At 40.7% G+C, this 24112-nt stretch overlaps 1 protein-coding gene across 8 annotated transcripts in view; it reads right to left on the bottom strand.

The window, feature by feature from the left end:
- Positions 1–24112, bottom strand: part of AFF2 (ALF transcription elongation factor 2) — a 477377-nt gene that overhangs the window by 321661 nt on the left and 131604 nt on the right. For 4 of the 8 annotated variants that reach the window (XM_074323510.2, XM_074323511.2, XM_088795303.1 and 1 more), the window contains one exon: positions 6858–6990. In XM_074323510.2, coding sequence (XP_074179611.1) covers positions 6858–6990 — 133 coding nt within the window. The remainder of the gene's footprint in view (positions 1–6857; positions 6991–24112) is intronic. The other 4 variants (XM_074323508.2, XM_019712671.3, XM_088795304.1 and 1 more) reach the window with 1 other exon arrangement.

Raw genomic sequence — 24112 nt, 5'->3', positions numbered from 1 at the left:
TGCTTGCAAGCAAGCTAATCACATCCCTGATCCTGTTCAGCAGTAAATAAAAGGGACATGCTCATCTTTACTTCAATGGGGAGAATCTTAGTTTGGCTTTAATGTCTCTTCATTTATATCCATTGTTATAATGATCTGAGTTTCTGATGCATGCCTATATATTTTCTTCCACCTCTAGGTTTTAAAACATGTTTGAAATTAGAAGTTCTAAACTGGCCAATGCTGAAAACGATGTGTACATGAGTAAAATTAGAGGAAAATTGAAAGTTCTGAAAATAAGTCTAGAAAATAGACCCCCTACTATATAGAATATACTAAAGGAATGATTTCTTTTCCTGCATAAAACTATGAGCTCTTAACTTTCAGAGACCACCTTTTATTTACCTTTCTATCTTCAAGACTTAGCACCACGTATGGTGCATATTAAGTACTCGATAAATTGTTGCTGAATTGAACAGAATCCAATTATAATTCATAAGCTGCCTACATCAAAAGAAAGGATTTGCAATGGCTTGGAGTACATAAATAGAAAAGCAATAGTCAAGCTAAGTTGGTTACTATGACTGAACATTAAATTGAACTTTGAGTTTCTTTTTTTTTTTTTTTATTAAATTTATTGAGGTGACAATTGTTAGTAAAATTACATAGATTTCAGGTGTACAATTCTGTATTACATCATCTATAAATCCCATTGTGTGTTCATCACCCAGAGTCAGTTCTCCTTCCATCACCATATATTCGATCCCCCTTACCCTCATCTCCCACCCCCCACCCCCCACCCCCCTTACCCTCTGGCAACCACCAAACCATTGTCTGTGTCTATGAGTAAGAAAAGATGATATAGGAACATTTGTGACAACATGGATGGATCTTGAGAGTGTAATGCTGAGCGAAATAAGTCAGATAGAAAAAGCAGAGAACCATGTGATTTCACTGATATGTGGTATATAAACCAAAACAACTAAAGAACTTTGAGTTTCTTGGTAGCTAAGGCAATAAGGAAAAGCTCAGAGCTTATAGAATTCTCTTTGCCTGATAGAAGGAAGCATAGCCTAATTGGTTAAATGAGACAAGTGATTACTGGATACTAAAACGTGGCAAGGAATTCCTCTCATTGGTTTGGTTACAAGAATCTTTGCACAATACAATTTTTCAGCACCAATTTTACACAAAATGCAAAGATGGTCTTCACATGGCTTTTCCTTACGATGACTAAAAAGCAAGAGCATTGCATTAAAGTCTAACCCAGGGAAAGCATGTCTGCATGTGGATTTAGGGGGCTAAGCTAATAGCTCCAAGTGCAGGGCTTTCCTGAACACTAATGACATAGGAGTGACGCTGGAATAACCCGGAGGAATGGAGGGATGTCAATTCCCTTAGACTAGCTTCCTCATGGAGGAATTGTCTCAAAGGGACTTGGGACCGGAACTGCAGAGCAGACAGTTCAAGGTTGAGTTCACTGGTGACACTTTCTGTGTTGCTGATTGAAGGAAGATCCATATGTTTTGCATAACAGACGTGCTGTGGCTACAAGTAGGAATTACCATGCTCATTCTTAAGACACATACTGGTAAATTCAAACCATTCACGAGGCAGGGTTAGGCACAGAGGACACACAGACACAGCCTCAAGAAGTCCATCATTTCAACAATCTCCAATAAATAACAGGACAGTCCAGGTAGCCAGAGTCAACCCCGCCCTCCCACCATTGGAGGTAGGTAACTGTCAACCAGTTTTTAAATTTCTCAAGCTGTAGATATGATATCCACTGGATAGAAAACCCAATGGGGCCTGAAATACATTTATGCACACCTACAAAATGTACTCTCATTATACATCATAGCAATTCTGGTTCACACTAAAGGTTCTTTTTCACCCTCCAGTCTTCGTAATCTTATTAAGGAACAAGGTGTTCTGGGCAGTCCTGATTGAACATTATAAAAATGGCAAAAATGAAATCTAGCCATTTCAATCAATTACAGGCTTCTTTCAATTTGGCCAATTCTTTACTTCTCATTCTACATAATTGGTTGATTCCTTAAAGGTAACTGCTGCAGCCATTATTTTCTAAGTAATCACAATTTCTCCATCATCAAGGAAATGCATTTTCCAAGTATTTTCAGGCATAAATTACATGTCTAGTTTGTGGCTCATGACTAACAGCACTCCTTCATTTAAGCTTTCCGCCTCTCATTACTTCAGGAAGTGCAAAGTTGCCTCAGTTTGCGTCTAATGCTATGTACAAATCGGTAGTATAATTTCATTGAAAGATTAATGTGCTAGAGGCTATTGTCCCATAGTGTTTCTTTTTAATACAAGTAACAAAATAAGTTTTAAGTTTCTTTTTTTTTCTTTTTATTTCATTGGAGCTACGGTATGCGATTTAGTAATTCCTTTTTTCTAATTCTTATGTTTTCACAGTTGATCTCTCTAAGCTGTAAGTTGCTATTTCTTTCTTTACTCTAATTAAAATAATAATAATACCTTGAATTTGCACAGCACTTTACAGATTTCTGGGCAAGGGTTCTTGGGTTGTTTGACTTGATTCTTACGACAACCGTGTAAGTCAGCAGAGCAGCTCCAGTCTCAATCTGGCTTCTACCTGCCCCGACCCAAATGGCCTTGTGTAAGCCACTTAACCTGTCTGTGCCTCAGTTTCCTCATTCTTGTTGAGCTGTGAAGAGCTATCAATGTTTGCTGCTGTTATTGTTATCAGGTATTATTTTATTATCAGGTGTTATTACTTCAGAGAGGAGAAAAACTATAGGTCAGAGAAAAGAAGTTTCTTCCCCAAAGTCACACAGGAGGTAAGCTTATTGGGTCTTCTGACTTCCTGTCAGAGGATATAAACATCTTCCGGTTACAGATACAGAATCACGCAGAACTAGTCCAGATTCACCACATACATGGATATGAAGCGGCAGAGAAGCCACCTCACCTCTCTGAGTCCCAAATTCCTCATGTGAAACATCGAGAAATTGCCTACTCCAGTTGTTGTAAGGACTAAACAAGTATAGATATAAAGCCCTATCACAGTGCCTGGCACAAGTAGGCACTTGATACATGAGAATTCCTCATCCTTCCGGATCTTTCCTCACTAATCTAGACATGTCACATTTTTCAAGCACTTTTTAAAGACATCCTTCTCATCAGCACAGCACACTCAAATTTGAAAGGTATAAGCAACAAAACAGCCACACAGATTGGTTACCCACCAACGAACTCTAGGAGGGGTCAGCATTCTTCGCATACTGAGAGTGGTAGAGGAAAGGAAAGAAATCAGCCAGGAACATGAGAGATCATCATTTCTTCTTTCGGCCAAGAAAGGGCAGTGGGTCCTAGGCGCTGGTGTTCATTAGCTAGTTTATAACCACTGACACAGATGGATAAGTGATCGAGGCATTTTCGGTAGCAAGAAGTTGCCTGCAAGTACTGATTCACCACAGGACTTTTGATTTTTAATTTGATAAGCATTTCCCACCACAACCCTAAGAAAGAGTTGTGATATGCCTTCATCTCTACCAGTGGGTCATGGGTCAGCTCTAGAACTCCCATTGCAAAGGGTATGTCAAGCTTTTCCAAGGATGTTCACACCAGTACAGGCATGAGAAGTTTCGGGAGGTGCACATCAGATATTGTATATGGGTAAAAGGAGAGGCATACTCTCCAGGGATCACGCAGAGAACCCTGAACATGGAAGTAGCACAAAATGGCAACTGATCATCAAAACAGCAGTGAAAGACAGTTAGCATTAACTGTTAGGTCATCAACTGTTAGCATTATTCCTTTCCTTCATAGTCTTGACTCAAGAACAAAGTGGCTTCCTCATCAAGAAGCATAAAGGCAACAGGTTACTAATCACATAAGAGGCCCGGCCCCGCACTAGCCTAATGTTCCCACCCGTGTCTCTACCTGATGCACCCTTGATGTATCAAGACAGACGGCTTTTGAAAACTTCTGACAACAATGACAACAGATTTTTTAACTGCCTACTCAAAAATACACTGCTTACATCTAAAAATAAACATGCACCTATATAACAGTCCTTGTCAACAAGAGGTGGCATTTACCTTAAAGGTATAAGACCATTAAAGGAACAGGACTTGAAATTATAAAAGGGGGACTATACCCAGGATTCTACACCTTGTGATATTGTTGAGTATGAAACAGATATTGAATTTTAAGGATGAGCCCTTTGAGTCAAGTTCATTTTTCTAACCCATCCAGGTATAACATGTAAAACTCATCAGGTTGTTCCTTTTTCTCAAGAAGGGATGAGGCATCTATCATCCTTTGACCTCCCTTCCATTTTCTGGAGAAAAAAAAAGGAAGCCACGACTTCTTGACCTGCCCTCAATCTTCCTCCCACTCTCCTGCTTTGTTCTCATCCTAATATTCCATTCCCATCTTCCTTCCCATGGTTCATCACTCTTCACATGCTCTTGGCTTTGTATTTTCTCATCTCCTCTGGGATCTTGCTCTACTTATCCTCAGCTCTCCCTCCTGTAAATTCATTGACATTGGTTCCTTCCCATCAATCTCTAAACTTGTTCAAGTTTCTTTCACTTTAAAAACGTTTTCTTCCATATAATGTCTCTTCCTTCCTCCATAGAAAAACTCTCTGCAAGGTCAAGTCTACATTCACTGCCTTTGTTTCTTTACTGTACTAGTACTTGCCATTTACTCTTCAATCCCTGGCAGTTTGGCTTCTCACAATGACCACAACCAACAACAAATAAATCAACTCCCCGTAAGGTCGCTAATTACCCCTTAAGTGCCAAATCCAACAGCCACTTTCCATTCCTGACCTTTCCTGACCTCTATGGCACATGTAACTAACAAATCCCTCCTCCATAAATCCCTTATTCCTTTGGTTTCTATTAAATGACTCTCCTAGTTCTCTTCCTACTTCTATGATCATTCACCCCTTTTCAGTTTCCTTTCCTGGCCTCTGCTTTTATCACCTATTTTACCCCTTAAATGTTGCTACTCCTCAAGATTCTCTCTTTGTTCTTACTCAGTAATCTGACTCAGTGATAATATTCAGTCTCACAGGTTCCATTGCCACCTACACGATAGCACCTAACTCTCTCTCATGACCACTCTCATTAGCTCCAGATCTCTATATATCCAATGCCTACTGGGTATCTCTCCCTTGATATCCCACTGGCCTCTCAAACCCAACATGCTCAAAACAGAATTATTTTTTTCTCTATAAGCACCAACCCTGTACTCCTGAACAACCTGCTAATACCACCATCCTCTCAAGTCAAAAAGATGGAACTCATTCATTTGTATCCCACACTCCCCACATCCAATCAGACACCCAGTCCTATCATTACAACTCCCTTGTTCTACATGAAATCCTGCCTGTCGTAAACTCCCTTCAGCCAACAACAATAGCCTTTACCTGTCTCTAGTTTACTTTCCTCTGGGCCATTCTCCACACTTTCAACATTATCTTTTTAAATTCTTGGTCTGTTCCAGCCATGCCTTGACTTAAAAACTTGCAATGACTTCTCTTGTGTACAGAATCATGTCCAAACTCCTTGGTATGAGGTACAAAGTCTTCACGAATCTTTCCCCTGCCTATCTCTCTAGCAATTACCATGCAGTCATGCCCTCACTCGTTCATGAGCTTTGTCAGTGGGCAAGGAATTCCTTGAAGGCAGGGACCATGTCTTACCCTCCTTTGTACTTGTCTAAGATGTGACTAGCACATAGTGGGCTTCAAATACATGCTTATTAAACTAATCATATTTCTAAATATACACATTCAAAGGGGTTGTAAGAATTAAATTGATTGAGAGAGAAAAAAATTGCTTTTGAAAGAATTGTACAATTATTGACAAATTGAAAACTAGTAGTGTAGAGGACTTAAATCTCTTTGTCAGACTTATCAAACATGGAAGACACCTAAGTGTGTCCATCAAGAGCTTCTTACTTATTCTGAACAAGGCAGCAAGATTCCCGTCTCATTAGTCACCAATTCAAACAGCTTACTCTCTATCCCAAAGCAGTGTCTGTGCCTCTGCAGTCCTCATTAAGGACTTTCCTTTTCCAAAAGTCACTAAGTAGTGCTCTTCTAAAATCACAACTCAATTTTTGTTTTACCTCTTACGTCGTTTTTGTTTCATTACAGAAATTACATCGCTACGAAATTTCATTAAAACCTAACCAGCTGCCAGCAATTTAATGAGATTCTGCCCCCAACCTCCACCCCAAATTCAAAGTTCAGAGGAAGTCATTGTGAAATCCCTACTTGAAGACATAGCAGTATGATCGTTATTAGAGACACACTAGCCAGAATACCACTAGCAATTCAACCTAGCTACGCTGTCCCTCAACTTGAGGCAGTCTCCTAACCCATGATTATTAACCACCAGGAAAAAATGATTGGCTTTTCCCTTTCTCCCAGAACGGTAATTTTCAAAGAGCACTCAAACCACTGAACAGCTGCTAACAACCTAAATTGGAAAAGGAAGCAGTGGCCTTGCGATGGATGGCACTTATTGGGAGGAGAAATAGACATAGTTTGCTGATAATCAAAGTGGGAGAAAGTGTCAAGGGGCCATTCCTTGCTGTAGGAAGTGTTGGGCAGTAAAGAACTCCTTGGAGACAGGAAGTCTCACAAGTCGCTTTCAAATCTTACTGTGCTCACCAAAGAAGATGAAATCTGTCTCTGAAAACTTCCTCAGAAACTTACAATTGCCCGCCAATACAGTGTATGTATACAGTTCATTTGTAAACTATATTCTCCTGGAAATGCTTTGGGTGCTTTGGAAACAGATTGAATGTTGGTTAGTGCGTTCCAAAATGTAACAAGCAACGATTTTCCAGAAAGATAAATTACATACATATTCAGCTACCTTGTAGGGCTCCCCAAAAAGATCAAATCCTGAAGAAAAGAGATCGTCTTCTTGCTGGACTTCTTGATTCCTCCGCTCCCATTCCCTTTTTTTAAGTGCACTGCGGTCTTGTTCATAGTGACTAATATGAAAAGAAAAAGACAAAAGGAGAAATATATTGATTAGTCATGTAAGTCATTTAGATCTCCCTTGTTATCAATAAGAAGGAAAAAATCCACGTCAAGGCTACCCAAATTGATGCTGCATAGAGATCAGAGAATCTTTTCCTTTATTTCCAATGGATTTAAGTTCCTGACCAGACCTTTGGAATACGGAAGAAAACAGAAACTTGATTATTAGAAATGCCATTTATGACCACTTAAGTATGGCAGAATCCTCCCTCTTCTCTTGTTCTTGCTTGATTACTACAATTACAGACTCCCCCCAAAATCAGCCCTGTGGGGACAGAGCCCCAATGAGCAGTTTCCAGGCTCTTGGCCTCATGTGGAAAGGTGCTGGCTCAGGTAGTAAATGATCATCAACAGTGATTGGATGGCCGTGAGCTGTGGCTGGTTGGCCGTCGGCTGTAACCAGTGAACCACTAATATAACTGCTGTGGCTACGGAGGAGAGAGGAGGAGAGAGGAGCAGAGTCGAGGAGCAGAGTCTAGGAGAATTGTCGGTTGGTTGGCAGAAAAGTGGACAGCGACAGCAGGTCACGCGTCCTGTGAACCCAGCCTCCAGTGAGACCATAGTGGTATGACTTCCCTACCTATGGCTCCGTGGGTGTTTCTTTTGGGCCTGGCCATATCCTGCGTTCTTGTATGGGGAGCGGGAGCAGAGACCCTGCATGACTCCCTGCACGACAAGCCCCCTGTGCAGAATACAAGTTACACTGTGTTGCCAACCGCCTAGGGCTGAGAAGTCACAGATGTCACAAAACCCTAAGGGAAATGATGTCTGGGATTCTGTCCTGAGCCCACAGCCACAGTTTGCCCTTTGTGATGAAATCACAGAAGAGTTTAAGGACATTTTTGGAAGTCCATAAAAACAAACAAACAAACAAAAAACAACAAATCACTCAATCACTCACACTCATTTTTATTACTATTATTGTTTTGGTCTTCTCATTGTTTGCATCATGGGTGACTGAAAGCCTTTTTGGGAAACTTTTGACAAGGAAAAGGGTCTGGCTTCTACAATAAACTATTAACAATGAAAGGAGGTGTCAACAGCCTTCAATGACTAACTGCACAAATGTTTTACAAGCACATGTAACTCTGTGACACTCATCACATTTCAGGGTTTTCCGTTGGAGGATCAGACATTATCTAAGACATATTCTGGTCCCTTGGATTTTATAGAATGAAATGCTTTCTTATTACGAAAACAATTATTTTTTTCATCCTGCAAGACAGTGCATAAGAAACTATAATCTCTAAGTCTTACCGCAGTGGATTTTATTTTGTTCATTAGGGTTTTTTCCCCCCTGCTTTTGATTGTAATCTTACCCCAATTGAGTACATATACGCTGGGCAAATTTAAATTATATGAATGTACATAAAATGCCTAGCAGGTGCTATATAAATGCTGCTTTCCTTCCCTATATTAGTACTGCCATGTTAAGACTTAATTAGATAATTGACATGCAAATGAACATAACAGCTAAAGGAATTACAGGAGAAACATTGATACAAAAGTACAGTCGACAGGTTTTGAACACATCCCAAACCTTACTGCCTATCACTGGTAGCCCCGTTTGCTCATGAGGAGCATAACTTTAATTTACAAAATAAGAGCCCAGAGCATGAAATATCCATGGCAGCTTAACTAGATATTGATATACATGGAGAGTAAGATGCTATTGCGCTTAATCATCCACCTTTCTCCATAGGAATCCTTGAACTGACAAATTCAAAGTGACTTTGATAGTCCGATCTTCCGGATGAACAACATTTCATTTCTCCATCTTAAAAATAGTGGCAACATATATAGGATGTTTACATATACATTATGCTATCATAATACAAACAATGCCAGATACATAAGAGCTCACTGGGCCACTGATGAGTATGCTCGGCAAATGTTATCCCTGTCTGGGAAAAACAAAGAACCTGCAGAGCTCTACCCAAAACCCCGGCCCCACATCTGGGCCCTGTCTGGCCAAGAAAGATGCCAAGTCCAGATACGGGAAGCCAGCCTATCATTCGTAGCGTCAGATGCTACCCACAGGTGTTACGTTTGCTAGCATCATCTCTCATTTCCACTCCCAAGGTGAGATCAGAACCCCACACAGCTGCCAGGTGTCACAAAGCCTTTGTGTTGGAAGCTGATGTGTAACAGACCAGGGAGAGTAACATCTTCAGTCCATGGAGTGTGGAGCCCAAGATTTGACCTCCTCAGCACCAGATGCTGGCTGTGCCTGACCCAAGCCCATCCTCAATTTGTCAAGATGTGAAAAAGATAGGGTGTCGGGGTAGGGGTGGAGGACCAGTTAAAGCAGTGTTTAGTCAGGGTCAGAGGAGGGTTCGTTGCAAAGCAGAAGGACACAAGTTCTTTGCCTGCTGTAGCACGTAACAGAGAAACAAGAGCCCAAGTCTCCTGCTTCCGAGAAATGCCAGCAAGATGTCAGTTTTCTAGCTGTCCGTGCACCCGACAGCCCAGAATGACAGGCCTATAGATCACATTTAATTCTTCCATGAAGAGAACCGAAGTACTTTGGTCTCTTGGCTTCGCAAACTACCTTCCATCTCCTCTGAGGGAAAGATATAATTAAAACCCTGAAGGGAAAAAAAGCGGAAGAAGAAACGGAAACGTGCTTCAACTTGCATGACAACCCTTCAAGTGGCCAACAGTCAACGCACTTTCGGTGCTTTCTACTCAGGCTTGATTTGTTCCGAGGCTCTTGGCTGCATTTTCCAGCAGTTCATTAGCTACCAGATTCCAGACGAAAATCTGAATAGCAGATTGAGTGTGCACATGGGTGTTATCTGTTGCAAGAAAACTGCCTGCTGCAGTTTTTAACACATATAACAAAGAACAGTTAATTCTCATATCTCTGGCGAGAATGAATTTAAATCTCCATAGAGTTCCACTGCTTTTGGAAGGGAACCAAATCTCTCCAACTTTTTCCTTTTTTTGCTCAGCATGGTGTTATATTGAAAGCTTCACATGGCGAGGTATAATGAGGAATAAACTACATGAGGCTTTCACAGTGTAGAATGTCACTGATTTGACTGAAACCAAAATTACTAATTTGAAGCACCAGCTAATTAAAACCACAGCTATGTATTTAGCCTCTTGTTATACCTACTGCAGTTTATAATTATGAGGACCTCTTTATCTACTCAATTAAAGTTCTTAGAATTCAGGCAGGTTGTGTTTGAACCTGTGAGCCCTGCAGAGGCCACAGGAAAGTATATGTCTGTCCCCTGATGGTGTGATGTACCTTTACACTCCCGGGCTTGTTTTCCAAAGGGGGAAAAAAAAGATTCCACAGCCCACAAAGATGTACACAAGCCGAAAATCAGAATTAATCATCATATTGTCTAAATAATTCAAGTTTACTTACACTAATGAGGACAGGGTGAATTGGTCCAACCAGTGTGATAACCCACTTTCATATTGGGAAGTTGAGCCAAAAAGCTCAACTCAAGGACTCGCCACTCTTAGCAAGTTAGGATGTTCTTCCAACATTTTTCTCCAGAGATACAATGAAATTTGTCACATTGTGGTGATATAAAAACCACTGAACAGTCAAAACTCAATTGACTTTTAATTAACCACAGGCTTTTGGTTTTTCTCTCTACAGCCTATCTCTTTGGAATCTCTGCTTCACTGACATCTGCCCTAGCTGATAGGAAAAAGACAGAAAGAACCACAAGTTTCATTGAATTACAGCCATACCTTGGATATACGGCGGGTTCCAGACCACTGCAATAAAATGAGTATCTCAACAAAGCAAGTTGTAATCTTTTTGCTGGTGGAGGGGTCTTGCCTTCAATTTGTGAAAAACGCAATATCAGTAAAGCAAAACAACAGGCGGTGCAATAAAACGAGGTCGTACTGTACCGTTACTCCAGCATAAGTGGTGATGGTCGGAAGTTTCTCTCCAGAATGGGGCTTTTATATTAGCTCTGATTTCACCCACCTGTTTCCCTGACTTCCTGTAACAGAGAAACTGCCCTTGTTAACAGAGGCGGAAACTAAGGCCTTCCTGAAACTAGAAGCGCTGTCCCAAGACCTCATGAAAATAACTGCAAAGGAAGATATGAATGTGTGTCTCTTCCATCTTCAAGTCCAACTGATTTCTTCCCCTCTTCTCCTTTTCTTAGATACTCTCCTATCCTTTTAATTAAATCTGACCTTGTACACAGGTAACTCCCATTTTCATCATTAGAGGTGCATTCATGGGGTGATAAAATCAAGAGCACATTGTAGATTCACCGAGATTGAGAATGTTTCATTGTGCCATCTTTTATAAAAAAATCACTTTTTTATTTCCAAGTAGACTTTATTTTTCATTTTTTTTATTTTTCTATTATAGTTGACATTCAGTATTATTTTATATTAGTTTCAGGCATACAGCATAGTGGTTAGATATTTATATAATTTATGAAGTGATCCCCCCGATAAGTCTAGTACCCAATAAATAAAAAAACAACAAGTGCTGGCGAGGATGGGGAGAAAAGGGAACCCTTGTGCACTGTTGGTGGGATTGCAAATTGGTGCAGCCACTATGGAAAACAGTATGGAGGTTCCTCAAAAAATGAAAACTAGAATTCCCTTATGATCCAGCAATTCCACGTCTGGGGATATATCCAAACAAATCCAGTATTCCATCTTCCTTAGCTCACAGTGGTAGCACAGCCGGCTGACAATGCAGGCTAGTCTTTTAGAACAGAGACCGTTGGAGCAGGAAGGAATTTCAGCACTCATCTAGCTCTGGTCCCTTTATGCTGCAGCTGAGGAAATTGAGCTCAGAAAGGTAATGGGCCTCACAGCAAGTTTGTGTCAGAACTTGGAGGCGGGGACCCAGGTCTTCCAGTTCCCAGACTAGTTCTCTTCCTAATACCCCATGGTTTGCCCCCTCTGCCTCCCATGTTGCCATCACAGTCAAAAGTAAATAGTTGTCTCATTTGCACTCCGTTGGTCAACTTTCCTTAGGACTGTATTTTATTAGAAACTGCCATTAGGGAAAAACTTTAGGAATTTAATTTGGATTCGAGTATAGAAAAACCATTAGTTTCCTTACATGAAAATGTACATTCCCTGAAGGGATTGTAAAAATTAACTACATCTGTGGGGAGAAGCTGAGTGAGGGAGAATAAAAACCAGTTTAAATCCATTCGGTTTGTATATTTTATGAAGTTTAATAATCATTGTTTACCTAATTAGGTTATTTTACAAAGCTAGTTGGGGAAACATGAAAAAACACACTGATATTTTAAAATGACAAGTTTGTTTTAAAAGACTGCTAACTACTACAGATTTACTGTAGTAATGATGTATATGAAGGTAAATAATTCAATCTCACTTGTTTTCTAATCCAACTGGCACTAAAATACCTTTATTTTCACAAATATCTTTGTAAAAGCATAAAAATATATATTAAATTCACCCAAGGGAAGCAAGCTATACTTCCGTCCTGGTTCTCCTGAATGAATTTCTGCCTTCTGTAAAATTTGTAGATGTTCATACTTACTACATGTGCCAGAGTTCCAAGTGGTACTTTTTTTCAATGTCTAGATCTATTTTGAATTTAACACTGACCTAATATCTCTGCATAGTTTCTATCAGTTAAAAAAAAAGAGAAGCTCTGCTATTCAATATCTTCAAAGTCGCCCCCAAGCTATGTACTTACTTCATCTGCTAATATCCATAGCACTTAAATGTAAAGTGCTAAATTCAAAACTGTTTTAAACAGATTTTTTTAAGAAGGCCATAATTATTTTACACACATAGCAAAGACACATGAGAAACTTGGATCTGGAAATGTGAACATGGCCTTGAAAGGAGTTTCTAAAATTAGTAGAACCTCTAAGTCATATCTGAAAGCAAGACTCTTCAGCAAATGGACTCTCTCCCTATTGACAATGAGGATTGGAGAGACAGAGAGAGAGAGAGAGAGAGAGAGAGAGAGAGAGAGAGAGAGAGAGAGAGAGAGAGAGAGAGAGAGAGGAAAAAGAGAGAAAACACACAAGACATTTACTCTATACATCTGTCAGCTGCCCATTCGGCCATGCCAACTTCTTTAGGTCTTAGGGAAATAAGCCAGTGCTTATTCTTAGAGTCCCCTTAAATCTGTGCTTTACAAAACAAGGTATACACCAATATTCTGTAAGTCTTGGCAGGAAACAGGCTTAATATTCTGCAGGGGCACCTTGGGGATACCCAATTCCCTTCACCTCTGAAAACGGAAGCAAAGATTCAGCTCATCCAGAAACCTTGTCAAATCATCCTCCAGTGGGGTCATGTAGACATTCTAAGAACCACTCTCCTCTTGTCTTGTTTCTGTCTCACCTACTCCCCTTCTCTTCTAGTCCCCACACACACTTATATTCTCTCTCTCTCTCTCTCTCTCTCTCTCTCTCTCTCTCTCTCTCTCTCGATTATAACAGCTTTATTGAGAAATAATTTACATACCATTCAATTCACCCATTAAAGTGTTCAATTCAGTGTTGAGTGGTTTTCGGTATACTCAGAGATTTGCAAATATCACCATGATATAATTTTAAAGTATTTTCATCACCCCTAAAAGACGCCCTGCACCCTTTAGTTATCACCACCTCCCTTAATCCTCCCATCCAGCTCAGCCCTAAGCAACCACTAATCTTTCTCTCAGAATGAATTTGGTTATTCTGGATATTTTATACATGTAGAGTTACACAATATGTAGTCTTTTATGCCTGGCTTGTTTCACTGAGCGACATGTTTTGAAGGTTCATCCACCTTGTTGCATGGACCACTACATCATTCGTTTGTATAACTGAATAATATTTCACTATACGAATATTCTTCAGCCTATGTTACACCATGCTAATTAAGGGGGGTTAACCTTGTGAGTTTATATTTATTTAACTGGGGTTCTCTATGTCTCCCATTAGACTTTTTACTCCTTAAGGGAAAGGTCTGTGGCTTCTAAGTCATGTACAGCAATGTCAAATACAGACATCGTGAGGAAAACATTTAAAAAAAATATTTGATTTAGGATTAGAACAAAATTATTTTGACTAGTCTAAACAGCTAATCAAAAGCCCAAACAGCTCAAATGGTGTACTGCCTCTAACAAATACCAAATACTCAAGCTGCAACGATAATTAAATGCATCGAGGAATGGGAAAAACCTAGTAAAAACCTAAACTGACAGCAACCAACAAAACAGCCTCTGTTGTTCCGAAAGAACTTTGCAGTGTATCCAGAAACGATGGTATCCAGATTCAGATCGGGGCTAGGGCTCTTTCACTTACAAGTTGATTGATCATTTCTAAATGGCTTTATGCCTCTAAGCCTCAGTTTCTTTATTCTTTTAAGCATGGAAAGCTGAGGCTCAGGAAAATGATCTAGCCTGTTAGCGCTGCACCCAGGACACGACTCTCTTCATTCCTAATCCAGTGCTCTCTCAAAAAGTCTGAGATACTGCTACAGGACCTATATATGCCAAATATATTTACATATAGCTTTCACAAGTTCTCTTTACTCCATAAAAATTATGGCAAAACTGCATTACTACTGAGGTCTAAAGTCTTTCAGATAAGACACTAGGGTAAAGTATATTTCATTACATAGCCTCTGAACATATTTCTCTATAGAATCAAAAATGATCTTTGAGATACAGGAACCAAATTAGTTAATACATGGACTTAATTCACAAATTAATATTGACATGAGGTTTAAAATAAGAACTTTTTAATTTACAATATTCCTAAATTTTACCAATCTTCTGTAATCTGGTTCTCAATTGTGACTGCACATGGGAATCACCCAGGAAAGACCTGATAAATCCCCATGCCCTGAGTCACAGGCCAGATCGATTGCATCGGAATCTCTCAGCATGGGTCTTCTGGTCTTTGCCCATGATAGAATCATTCACATATAAACTTTTTTATTGGATCTGTCTGGGCATATCAAAATCGGATGGACTTAACATGAAGATAAATCAAGAACCAGGCCCCTTGAGGGATCAGATGTATTCTATTATGCAGAAATCTACATTGCTGATATATGTTGGCAGAAATGCCTTAAAGGTGAAAAGCAGTTATTATAAGAATAGACGTGTTATTCAGAACAACAATTCACTAATAGCTACTCTCTGTTGATTCCTTGCTCCATGCCAGACACAATGCTAGGCAATTTATGATTATTATCTTATTTAATCCTTACAGAAACTCTGCTGAGGTACTCTCATCCTCCCTTTGTAGATTAGGAAACTGAGGCACATAAGACCCAGACAGGTTGACATGCCCAACATTACACGATTAGTAAGTGGTGCAAGCAGAATAACTGCTGAGGCTGCCAGAACCCAAAACCCCTCCTCTTAGGCAAAAAGAAGATGCTAGTAGGTAGAAGAGAAGGCACATACATACATTGAAGCTCTGCTCACACAAAGCACCTAGTGCCATTGATCCAGGCGGTATGTCTAAAATCTGAACTCCCTGCAGAATATCTCAGCTTACAAGGGCCTTTTGAAGCATGGTGTTACACAGTGTTCTCAGAACAGCAAGCATGGGTAAACACTCAAATGGATATTGATTATCAACAATATTATGAGTGCACTAAAATTCCATTTTTTACAGGATTCCATTTTAATGGAAATGCCACTTTTCTATAGAATGACCATGACTCTGACAACTCAGAAGTTCCCATCTGCCTGTAGTAGTGTCAGCATTATCAATAACTTTCTAGAAACCTGTTAAAATGTACTTCCATGGCAGTCTTTCCAGTGAAATTAAATTCTTTTGTCCTTGCACAATATAACTGTTGACTGAGAGACATGGTCCAATATCCCTGACTGCTTGGGAGAGGTGTCTGTCTCCCCAGCGAGTGTTACTTCCCTCCTCTCCTAGGCAGCTTAGAATGTGTTAGTTATCCCTTTACAACCAAGCACCTTTATCTTCCTCAACCTCATGTCAAGCACCCCTCCTCTTCCATACTCAACACCCCACTACAAGAAGACTCCATTGCACAACAGCTATCTAAGCATCCCTGAGTTTCTTTTCTGCTTTTGTAACAGTTTCTTAAGTTTAGTGTCTGATTTCCATTATTATAGACAATCATCTAAAAAATAACTCTGGGCCGACCTGGTGGCTCAGGCAGTTGGAGCTCCATGCTCCTAACTCCGAAGGCTGCCGGTTCGATTCCCACATGGGCCAGTGGGTTCTCAACCACAAGGTTGCCAGTTCAATTCCTCGAGTCCCGCAAGGGATGGTGGGCTCTGCCCCCTGCAACTAAGATTGAACACAGCACCTTGAGCTGAGCTGCCGCTGAGCTCCCGGATGGCTCAGTTGGTTGGAGTGCGTCCTCTCAACCACAAGGTTGCCGGTTTGACTCCCGCAAGGGATAGTGGGCTGCGCCCCCTGCAACTAGCAACGGCAACTGGACCTGGAGCTGAGCTGCACCCTCCACAACTAAGACTGAAAGGACAACAACTTGAAGCTGAATGGCACCCTCCACAACTAAGATTGAAAGGACAACAACTTGACTTGGAAAAAAGTCCTGGAAGTACACACTGTTCCCCAATAAAGTCCTGTTCCCCTTCCCCAATAAAATCTTAAAAAAAACAAAACTCTAGGTCTGATCCATTTGTTAAAAATGAGACTTTGCTATCACTCCTTCTAGCTCATTGACCCACTGGTAACACAAACCAATGACTTACAAGCACCTTACATTCAAACTGAGACAGCTTCAAACAACTGCATGATCAGGAGCTTTCAAAAATACTTCCTGAAGATTAGTAAGGGCCTGGAGTGGATACCACAAGCCAAGAAAATACGCAGAGAATGAATATAGTAAAGGTATTTATATGACTTCCGAATAGTTTCAAAAACTAAAACTATGTAAAATCAAAATGATATAAAATGTTCTTATTTCCACTCTTGTCAGCATGTACCATGTTTTCCCATTGCCAATCAGAGGTAACATTTTTTTTTTATTACATTCCTGTGTATCCTTCCAGTGTTTCTTCATGCACGCTTCAGTGTCAACTTCAAATGATCTCATTTATGATTCTCTCTCTAAAAGAATCAGTCCGTGCTAATGCTGAGCTTTAAAGAGCTGCTAGATCCAAATCTTGATCTCCTTCAAGGAAATGTAAGCTTTCCATAATCAGAAATGGTTCCATGGATCCACATGAAAGGACGTGGTGACGGGCTTTGATTATTTGCAGTGGCTCAAAAGGACTTTGTGGCTGGTTTGAATTCTGCCTTGTGGCTGGCCGGGTACCCTGCTTGGCTGCCGAAGGCTTGGGTTGGCCCTCACCTCCTGGTGGTCCCTTGTCCAGCCCCACTCTACCCTGGATCTAGCCCATGTGCCACGCCCCCAGCTCCATACCTGTTGCTTCTGCAGCCAACCTACACAGAACAACTCTGTCTTTCAAATTAAGAAAAAGCTGCCCGAAGTATTTCCTCTCTATGCCCATTAAATATCAGGAATTCTTTTCCAAGTCAAAGTCTTAATATAACCCAGCTTCTCATAAATGACACTTTTAAAAGGTGTTTTATTTTCGGTTCGCTATGAGCAAGACAATTTCAATAAATACTTAATTTAAAACAATATTTTCTCAGAAATCATATTCTTAATTACTTTTAAACTAAGGAAATTAATGCCCTTAACGAGCAGTTTATAATTGACACTTTTAAGCTGACTCTATTTTCATGTCTCACCAAACCCTTTGGTCTCCATGTATTCACTCTGTTTTACCCAGGCAAGTTCGACCCCCCCAAAGGCTCACCCTTTGGGCCCCTGCCTCTCCGTGGCACACTCACCCCACAGAGCTGTGGCCTAAACATACAACTGGGAGCATGAGATCCAGAGTACAGCCAGGAACTGTCATGTGCAGTCTGCTTCTCCCGCCCTCCTCTGCATGCTTTTATGACCCCAGGCTTGTTTTCTCACGTGTCACATAGGCCTGTAGTTACGACTTCCTCCTGGGTTACACTGCTCCCTCTTGCTTTGATAAGATGCCCGGCAAGGTACCCACCCCTATTAGGATTCAAATGTATCCCCTCAAAATTCATATGGTGAAGTCCTGAAACCCACCGCCCCACCCCAACCTCAGAATGTGACCTTATTTGGAAATGGGGTCACTGTGGATGCAGTTAGATAAGATGAGGTCCAATGGAGTTGGGTGGGTCCCTATTCCAATATGACTGATGACCTTATGAACAGGGGAAATTTGAACACAGATAGACACTGGGAGGATGCTAAGGGAAGATAAAGGTAGCGATCAGAGTAATGCTGCTGCAAAGCAAGGAACGCCAAAGATGGCCGGTAAACCACCAGAAGTGAGGGGAGAAGACTGGAGCAGATACTCCCTCGCGGCCTCAGAAGGAGCCAACCCTGGTGACACCATGATTTCAGCTTCCAGAACTGAGACAATAAATCTCTGTTGTTTAAACCTCCCAGTTTGTGGTAGTCTATTCCAGCAGCCCTAGCAAACAAGTACACCCCCAGACTGCATTTCTGAGCCAGTTCACAATGACAACGCCGGGCCTTGTCACAGTAAATGTAGATAACCGAGACCTGTGGAATTATTTCTTTTCCTCCAAATTACATGCTATCCATTTCTCTTCCTTTGCAACCCCAGCGCAACTCTCCTTTGGCCTCCCCAACCATCCTTCTTTCCCCCTTTTCCTGCTGTGTCTGAGAGAACTGTGAGTGTTAAATGAAACTGTCACCGGAGAGGAATAACGCATTTCTGCTTCCCATTTATCTGGAAAAGTGCCAAGCTCAGTGTTCAGCTCTCAATAAATATTTTTTGACTGACTGAATGAACAAATGACAGGCAAACATATTTTTTCTGCCCAAGTTCAGTGACAAACGTTGACAAAGATATTAATTAATATATTAATTAATTTGTCTATTTCATCAACAAACATTTACTGGGTGCCTACGTCACACTGGGCACCATGTTTGGTGCTGAGACAAAAATAAGACACAGCACAAGCCTTGGAGAAATTCACAGCCCAGAAGGGAAGGTAAATCTATTCCAAAATAATCACGGCGCAGGGTAAGACATGCAATGGCCACAGAAACAAAGTTCTACCGAACATCCTCAGGTTGGCATGGGGTGGAAAGCAAAATCAGGCAGCTGCGCTCCAGCTGAGCCTTGAGCACACTAAAGAAAATGCACGAGGCAAACATGGACAACTGACCAAGAAATTCAAGGTGCAGCCAAGTTCAGTCCCTCAGATTGTCACTCCATGTTTGGTGAATTTGGTCTACCACACCGGCGGGAAAACAGCAACATTTTCTGCTCTTTGGGGAAGCTGGAAAATGAGAGTTTGGCCTTTGCAAATTCAAGGGTAAAACCCTAATTGCACTGTGATACCAAGTGAGAGGAAGGAGCCTTACAGAAAGAAATGGATGACTGAGATAAGCATGTGGATGGTGAGCTCATAAAGAATAGATGAGATTTCAAAGGGAAGCATTTATTGTTTCCTGTATTATAGTACATTGTCTCTCGATATGATTAGTTATCAGTCTCAGTTATCCAAAACTGGTATGAAATAAAGCATTTACGCAGTTATGCTTCATTGATGTCAGCTAGGGGAGCATGAAAATCTCCATGAAGGTGGGTAATTGATGTGTAAATCAGAGCTCAATCACTCTGTAATAGAAATGGTCCCACTGAAAATATGCTTGTTGAACACAATCGCATAGAAGCCAGAGGGAGGGAGGGAGGGAAAAGAGGAAGGTTTATTTATTAAAAATGATACTAACTGGTAATTTGTGTAATTTTCAACAGAGGGCTGCTGTCAGAAACGCTTGCAAGCAAGTTATGACCAATATATCCACATAATTTCCTTCGTTTCTAATGAACTGTCTCTGTTTTATTTAAATGCTTGGAGACCCTGTTGTGGATGCTTAAAAGGTAAGTGAAAACAAGTTCATCTTTTGAAACATGACACGTGTTCATGATATCAGTGATAGTAATTTGGTGAACAATGCGTATTGTAGGTATGCTCACTATTGTTTTTAAAATCCTGTCACTGCATTTGCTTTCTGAAGAACACGGACTAAAAATGGACATTGCCTTGCAAATTAATATTTTAAGATTTCATATTTTTAAACAAAGAAGACCTATAACAAGAAGTTGATCAAATAGCAGTTCAAATTTCTAGCATCATCATTATCATTATAATTACTTAAGGTGCCATGATAATGTTTGGTGGCAGAATTTTCTACCCCCCTACTGCCCTCACTAAATAAGGAGAGAATTTTCTACCGTAAATGCTGCTACAGTAAGTTTAATAGCCAACATCCCTGCCAATTAATATGAAAAAGAAAGTGCTGGCTTTTATTTTTCCCAGATCTTATGAAAGGAATGACTGAGTCAATATAAGATGCAGCTTTATCTCAGGAATCTAGAGTGGCTCTAATGGATTTACTCACCAATGGGAAATTCATTCTGGAGTCGTGGTACAGTGCACACACACTCTTCTGTACAGACGTGATAAGCACGTGACATGTGGCAGCACACAGCAATGGCGTTGGTACAGATGTGCTCTGCTGTGGACGTGAGGGGCCTCTGCTCACTTGAAATCACCAGCTCAGCCTGTCATTCAAAAGTATGGGTGTGCTGATTGCTAATCTCGTATCTACTGCTGGGCCATAACCCAAATGTCCGCATCTTGACGAAATGCCTGTATAAAGGGGCCTTGCGGTGGATGGTTCAGGGGGAGGGACGAGAAATTGGGAGTTGACTGAGGAGAGCTTAGCCCCATCTGTAGGAGTGTCATGATTTGAAGGTGAGTGGATTCACAGATTATCGATGTCATTACAAATAAAATAAATGATGGAATCTGGTCCACAGCAGGAGTTTAAAATTTTGCTTCTTTTGAAAAGCAACAGACTCTTACACTTGTGTGGTACTTTTCACTGCACAAAGCACTTACACAGATGTGATCTTATATGAAACTTGCAGCACCTCTGAGAAATAGGTGGGACAGACTCTCTAACCTCCCATTTCACAGATGAACACACAGAGACCCATCAGTGCTAACTGCCTAATCTTCACACAGTCACTCAGCTAATGAGGGACAGAACCAGGTGTGAAAGCAAGTTGTCTGCAGCCAGAAGCAGTTTTCTTTTCTACTATACCATCTTTTGCTCTAATTGCAAAATGCTTCGAATGCTGTCCATCCAGAAGTTGGGAAAATTTGCTAAATGTTAGAGCAAAGGAGCATTATTTTAAGGTTTTTTTTTAAGTGGCCTTCTGTGGGTTATCATTATTACTAGACTACATAATAGTCCATGAATGTGGCTTTTTTAGAAAACAGTGAAATGGAGGGACACATACAAGATGGACTTTTGAAAGGAGGAGACCACATAGTGGAAAGGCCTCAGAGACTGATTCTGCCACTTAAAGATAAGTGACCTTGAGCAAATCATAGGCCACTCTGAACCTCAGTCCCCATAGCTAATACATTCAACCTTACCATCACAGCCTTCTAAAGAACCTCTTATTCAAAGGAGCACAGAATATAGGAAGAGGAGGAGAGAAATTGTAACAGAATTCTCTACAACTGCACTAACATGGTAACAACTAGCCAAATCAAGCACTTGCAGCGTGGCTTCTCTGAACTGAAATGTGCTGTAAGTATAAAACACACATCGGATTTCAAAGACTTAGTATGACACAGGATTCAATACAGAATTTACATTTTTTTTACAGAAGGTATGTTGAAGTGACATTAGGCACATATTGAGTTAAAGAAAGTGTTATTAAAGTTAATTTCACCTGTTTCTTTTCACTTTTTTCCATGTCTACCAGGAAATTTAAAGTTCCATATGTGGCTTATGTGTGGCTCACATTTTATTTCTATTGGGCAGTACTAGCCTAAAAAGAGAGATTTTCTAGGTCTATTTACTAACCCACTCAGCTTAGACAATATTGGTTTCAGTTCTCTCAGGACAATAAAAGACTTTGTGCCTTTGGGATCACTGTAACAGTCTAACTTATGTCGTCCTCTTTTTTTATCTCCCCTTCTCAATTCTCATTTGTTCCTTCGATCTCATTTTCATGCAGACCTTGAACACATATGCCAATGTTTATTTTCATGACTGTGGTATTGTCTAATTGGTGCACTGTTGATCAATAATATGTGAGGTGTTGAGCTCTGTTTGTGTAATATGTTTAATATGCTTCTACCCAATGCACCATATGGAGGCATTGCTCTGTATATTACAAGCGTATGCATGTTAAGACTCAATGGAGTATCACTTGTGCATAGTAAACTAGTAAAAGCAAATTATGCTAAGTAGTTGCTGAACATCGTGGCCCCTAATATTTCTAACGAGCGTCACAATCACTGTGCTAGTGTGTGAAAGTCAGTGCAAGCCCTCTGAAATATTGAGAGAACCTAAGCGCTATTCCAAGCTTCATGTAAATCTCATTTTACAAGATGAAGGCATTTTTTCAGGCACAGAAGCTAAAGAGAAGAAAGAATAGAGTGGGACTTTAGCTACCAGTAACTGTATTTTTAAATCCAAACCCTGTACAGTTTTGAAGCCTTTCATGCCTGGTTTCTTTCCAAGGTGCTTGTAATAGCTGAGAAGAATTTTGATTAGCACAAGCCACCAGCAGTCTCTACCTGTTTCACATACATTTCACATATTACTTTCAGAACCCCTCAGTTTACTGATATTTTCTTGGAGAAGTGCCAGCCAATCTGTAGCAAAATTAAAGTGTGCCTTTTAATATAAAACAATCATTGATTAACACAGAAACTGTTCCTGCCAAATGAATCAGCCGCCCACAGGGATGAAGCGATTTATCACAGTCACGCACCATTTGAATATACTGATAGAGGCATTCATTTGTTGATGGGCAACACAACACACAAGAGCACAGGCCCACACACTTTGCAGCACTTCACACTCGCTCCTGTTCCTCAGCACACAGTGTGCTCCACAGCAAGAAGGTAGTCAAGTGAACAATTTACTATGATGACTTTTGGTTCATTTGTTAATGACAGATTCAGCAAGAACTGGATGCTGAAGCTTTTCAAGTATCAGATACCCACTGATCCAGAGCCCCCTACATACTCAAGTAATACTGGCAGTCAAATATAATTTATTGTTACTTAGAGCACTGATTGGCTAGAGGAATTATACTCCAATAAATGATGACACTGTCATTGAAGCCGCCTATAATTGCTTCCATTCGTTGTAATGGATGCTCCAACGCAAACTGGAAAGGAGATGGTCAACTTCAAGCTTCAGCTGTTTCAAATTCCACAATGTGTCCCCAAGTTAATGGATATTGAATAGGACACTGATATATATGTTATGTTGCACTCAATGGATATTAAAAGAGTTAGGTATATGCATTTGCAGACATACGGCATGTATGTACATTTCACACAGACCTAGAATCGATGACCACCCACTGGGCTTGCTTGCCCCCATGGAAGCAGATGGGATGACTCTGTCATGACTGGGTCAGGGAACAGAATCTTCAGGAATGGTGGGTCCTCTACTGTTCTGTCCCCCTACCCCTTAAGACAAATAGAATACTCATTTCTCTCTGGAGTGGGCCTACCTTGGGCACAATGACACACAGAAAAACTGTGCCCAGATATTTGTGACTCCATCTTCCTTGCTTCTTCCTTGAGGAATCCTTGCCTATCATGCATCTTCCCTCCAGGCTGAATTCAGAGCCTCTCATCTCCACCCCCCAGCACTCGCAGCTCTTTTTCAATTTCACTTCCTCCACTCTGATGGAACAGTTTACCATCAAAGATGGGGAGTTCCTTGACACAGTCACTGTATCGGTTTCTTGTGGTTGCTCTAATAAATTAGTACAAACTCGGTGGCTTCAAACAACACAAATGTATTCTCTTCTGGTTCTGGAGGTCAGAAATCTGAAATGGGTCTCAGTTAACATCAAGGTGCCAACAGGGCTGTGTTCCTTCTGAAGGCTCTGGGGGAGAATCGGTTTCCTTGTCTTTTCCAGCTTTTAAGGGTCAACTTCCTTCCTGGGCTTGTGGCCCCTTCCTCCACCTTCAAGGCCAGCAGCACAGCATCTTCCAATCTCTCACCTCT

The sequence above is a fragment of the Rhinolophus sinicus genome, chromosome 18 (assembly GCF_057876585.1).
Source record: "Rhinolophus sinicus isolate RSI-liver-muscle chromosome 18, RSI-T2T, whole genome shotgun sequence".
Classification (NCBI taxonomy): Eukaryota; Metazoa; Chordata; class Mammalia; order Chiroptera; family Rhinolophidae; genus Rhinolophus; species Rhinolophus sinicus.
Note: the sequence above shows the minus strand (reverse complement) of the source record. Positions and strands in the feature narration are given on the sequence as shown.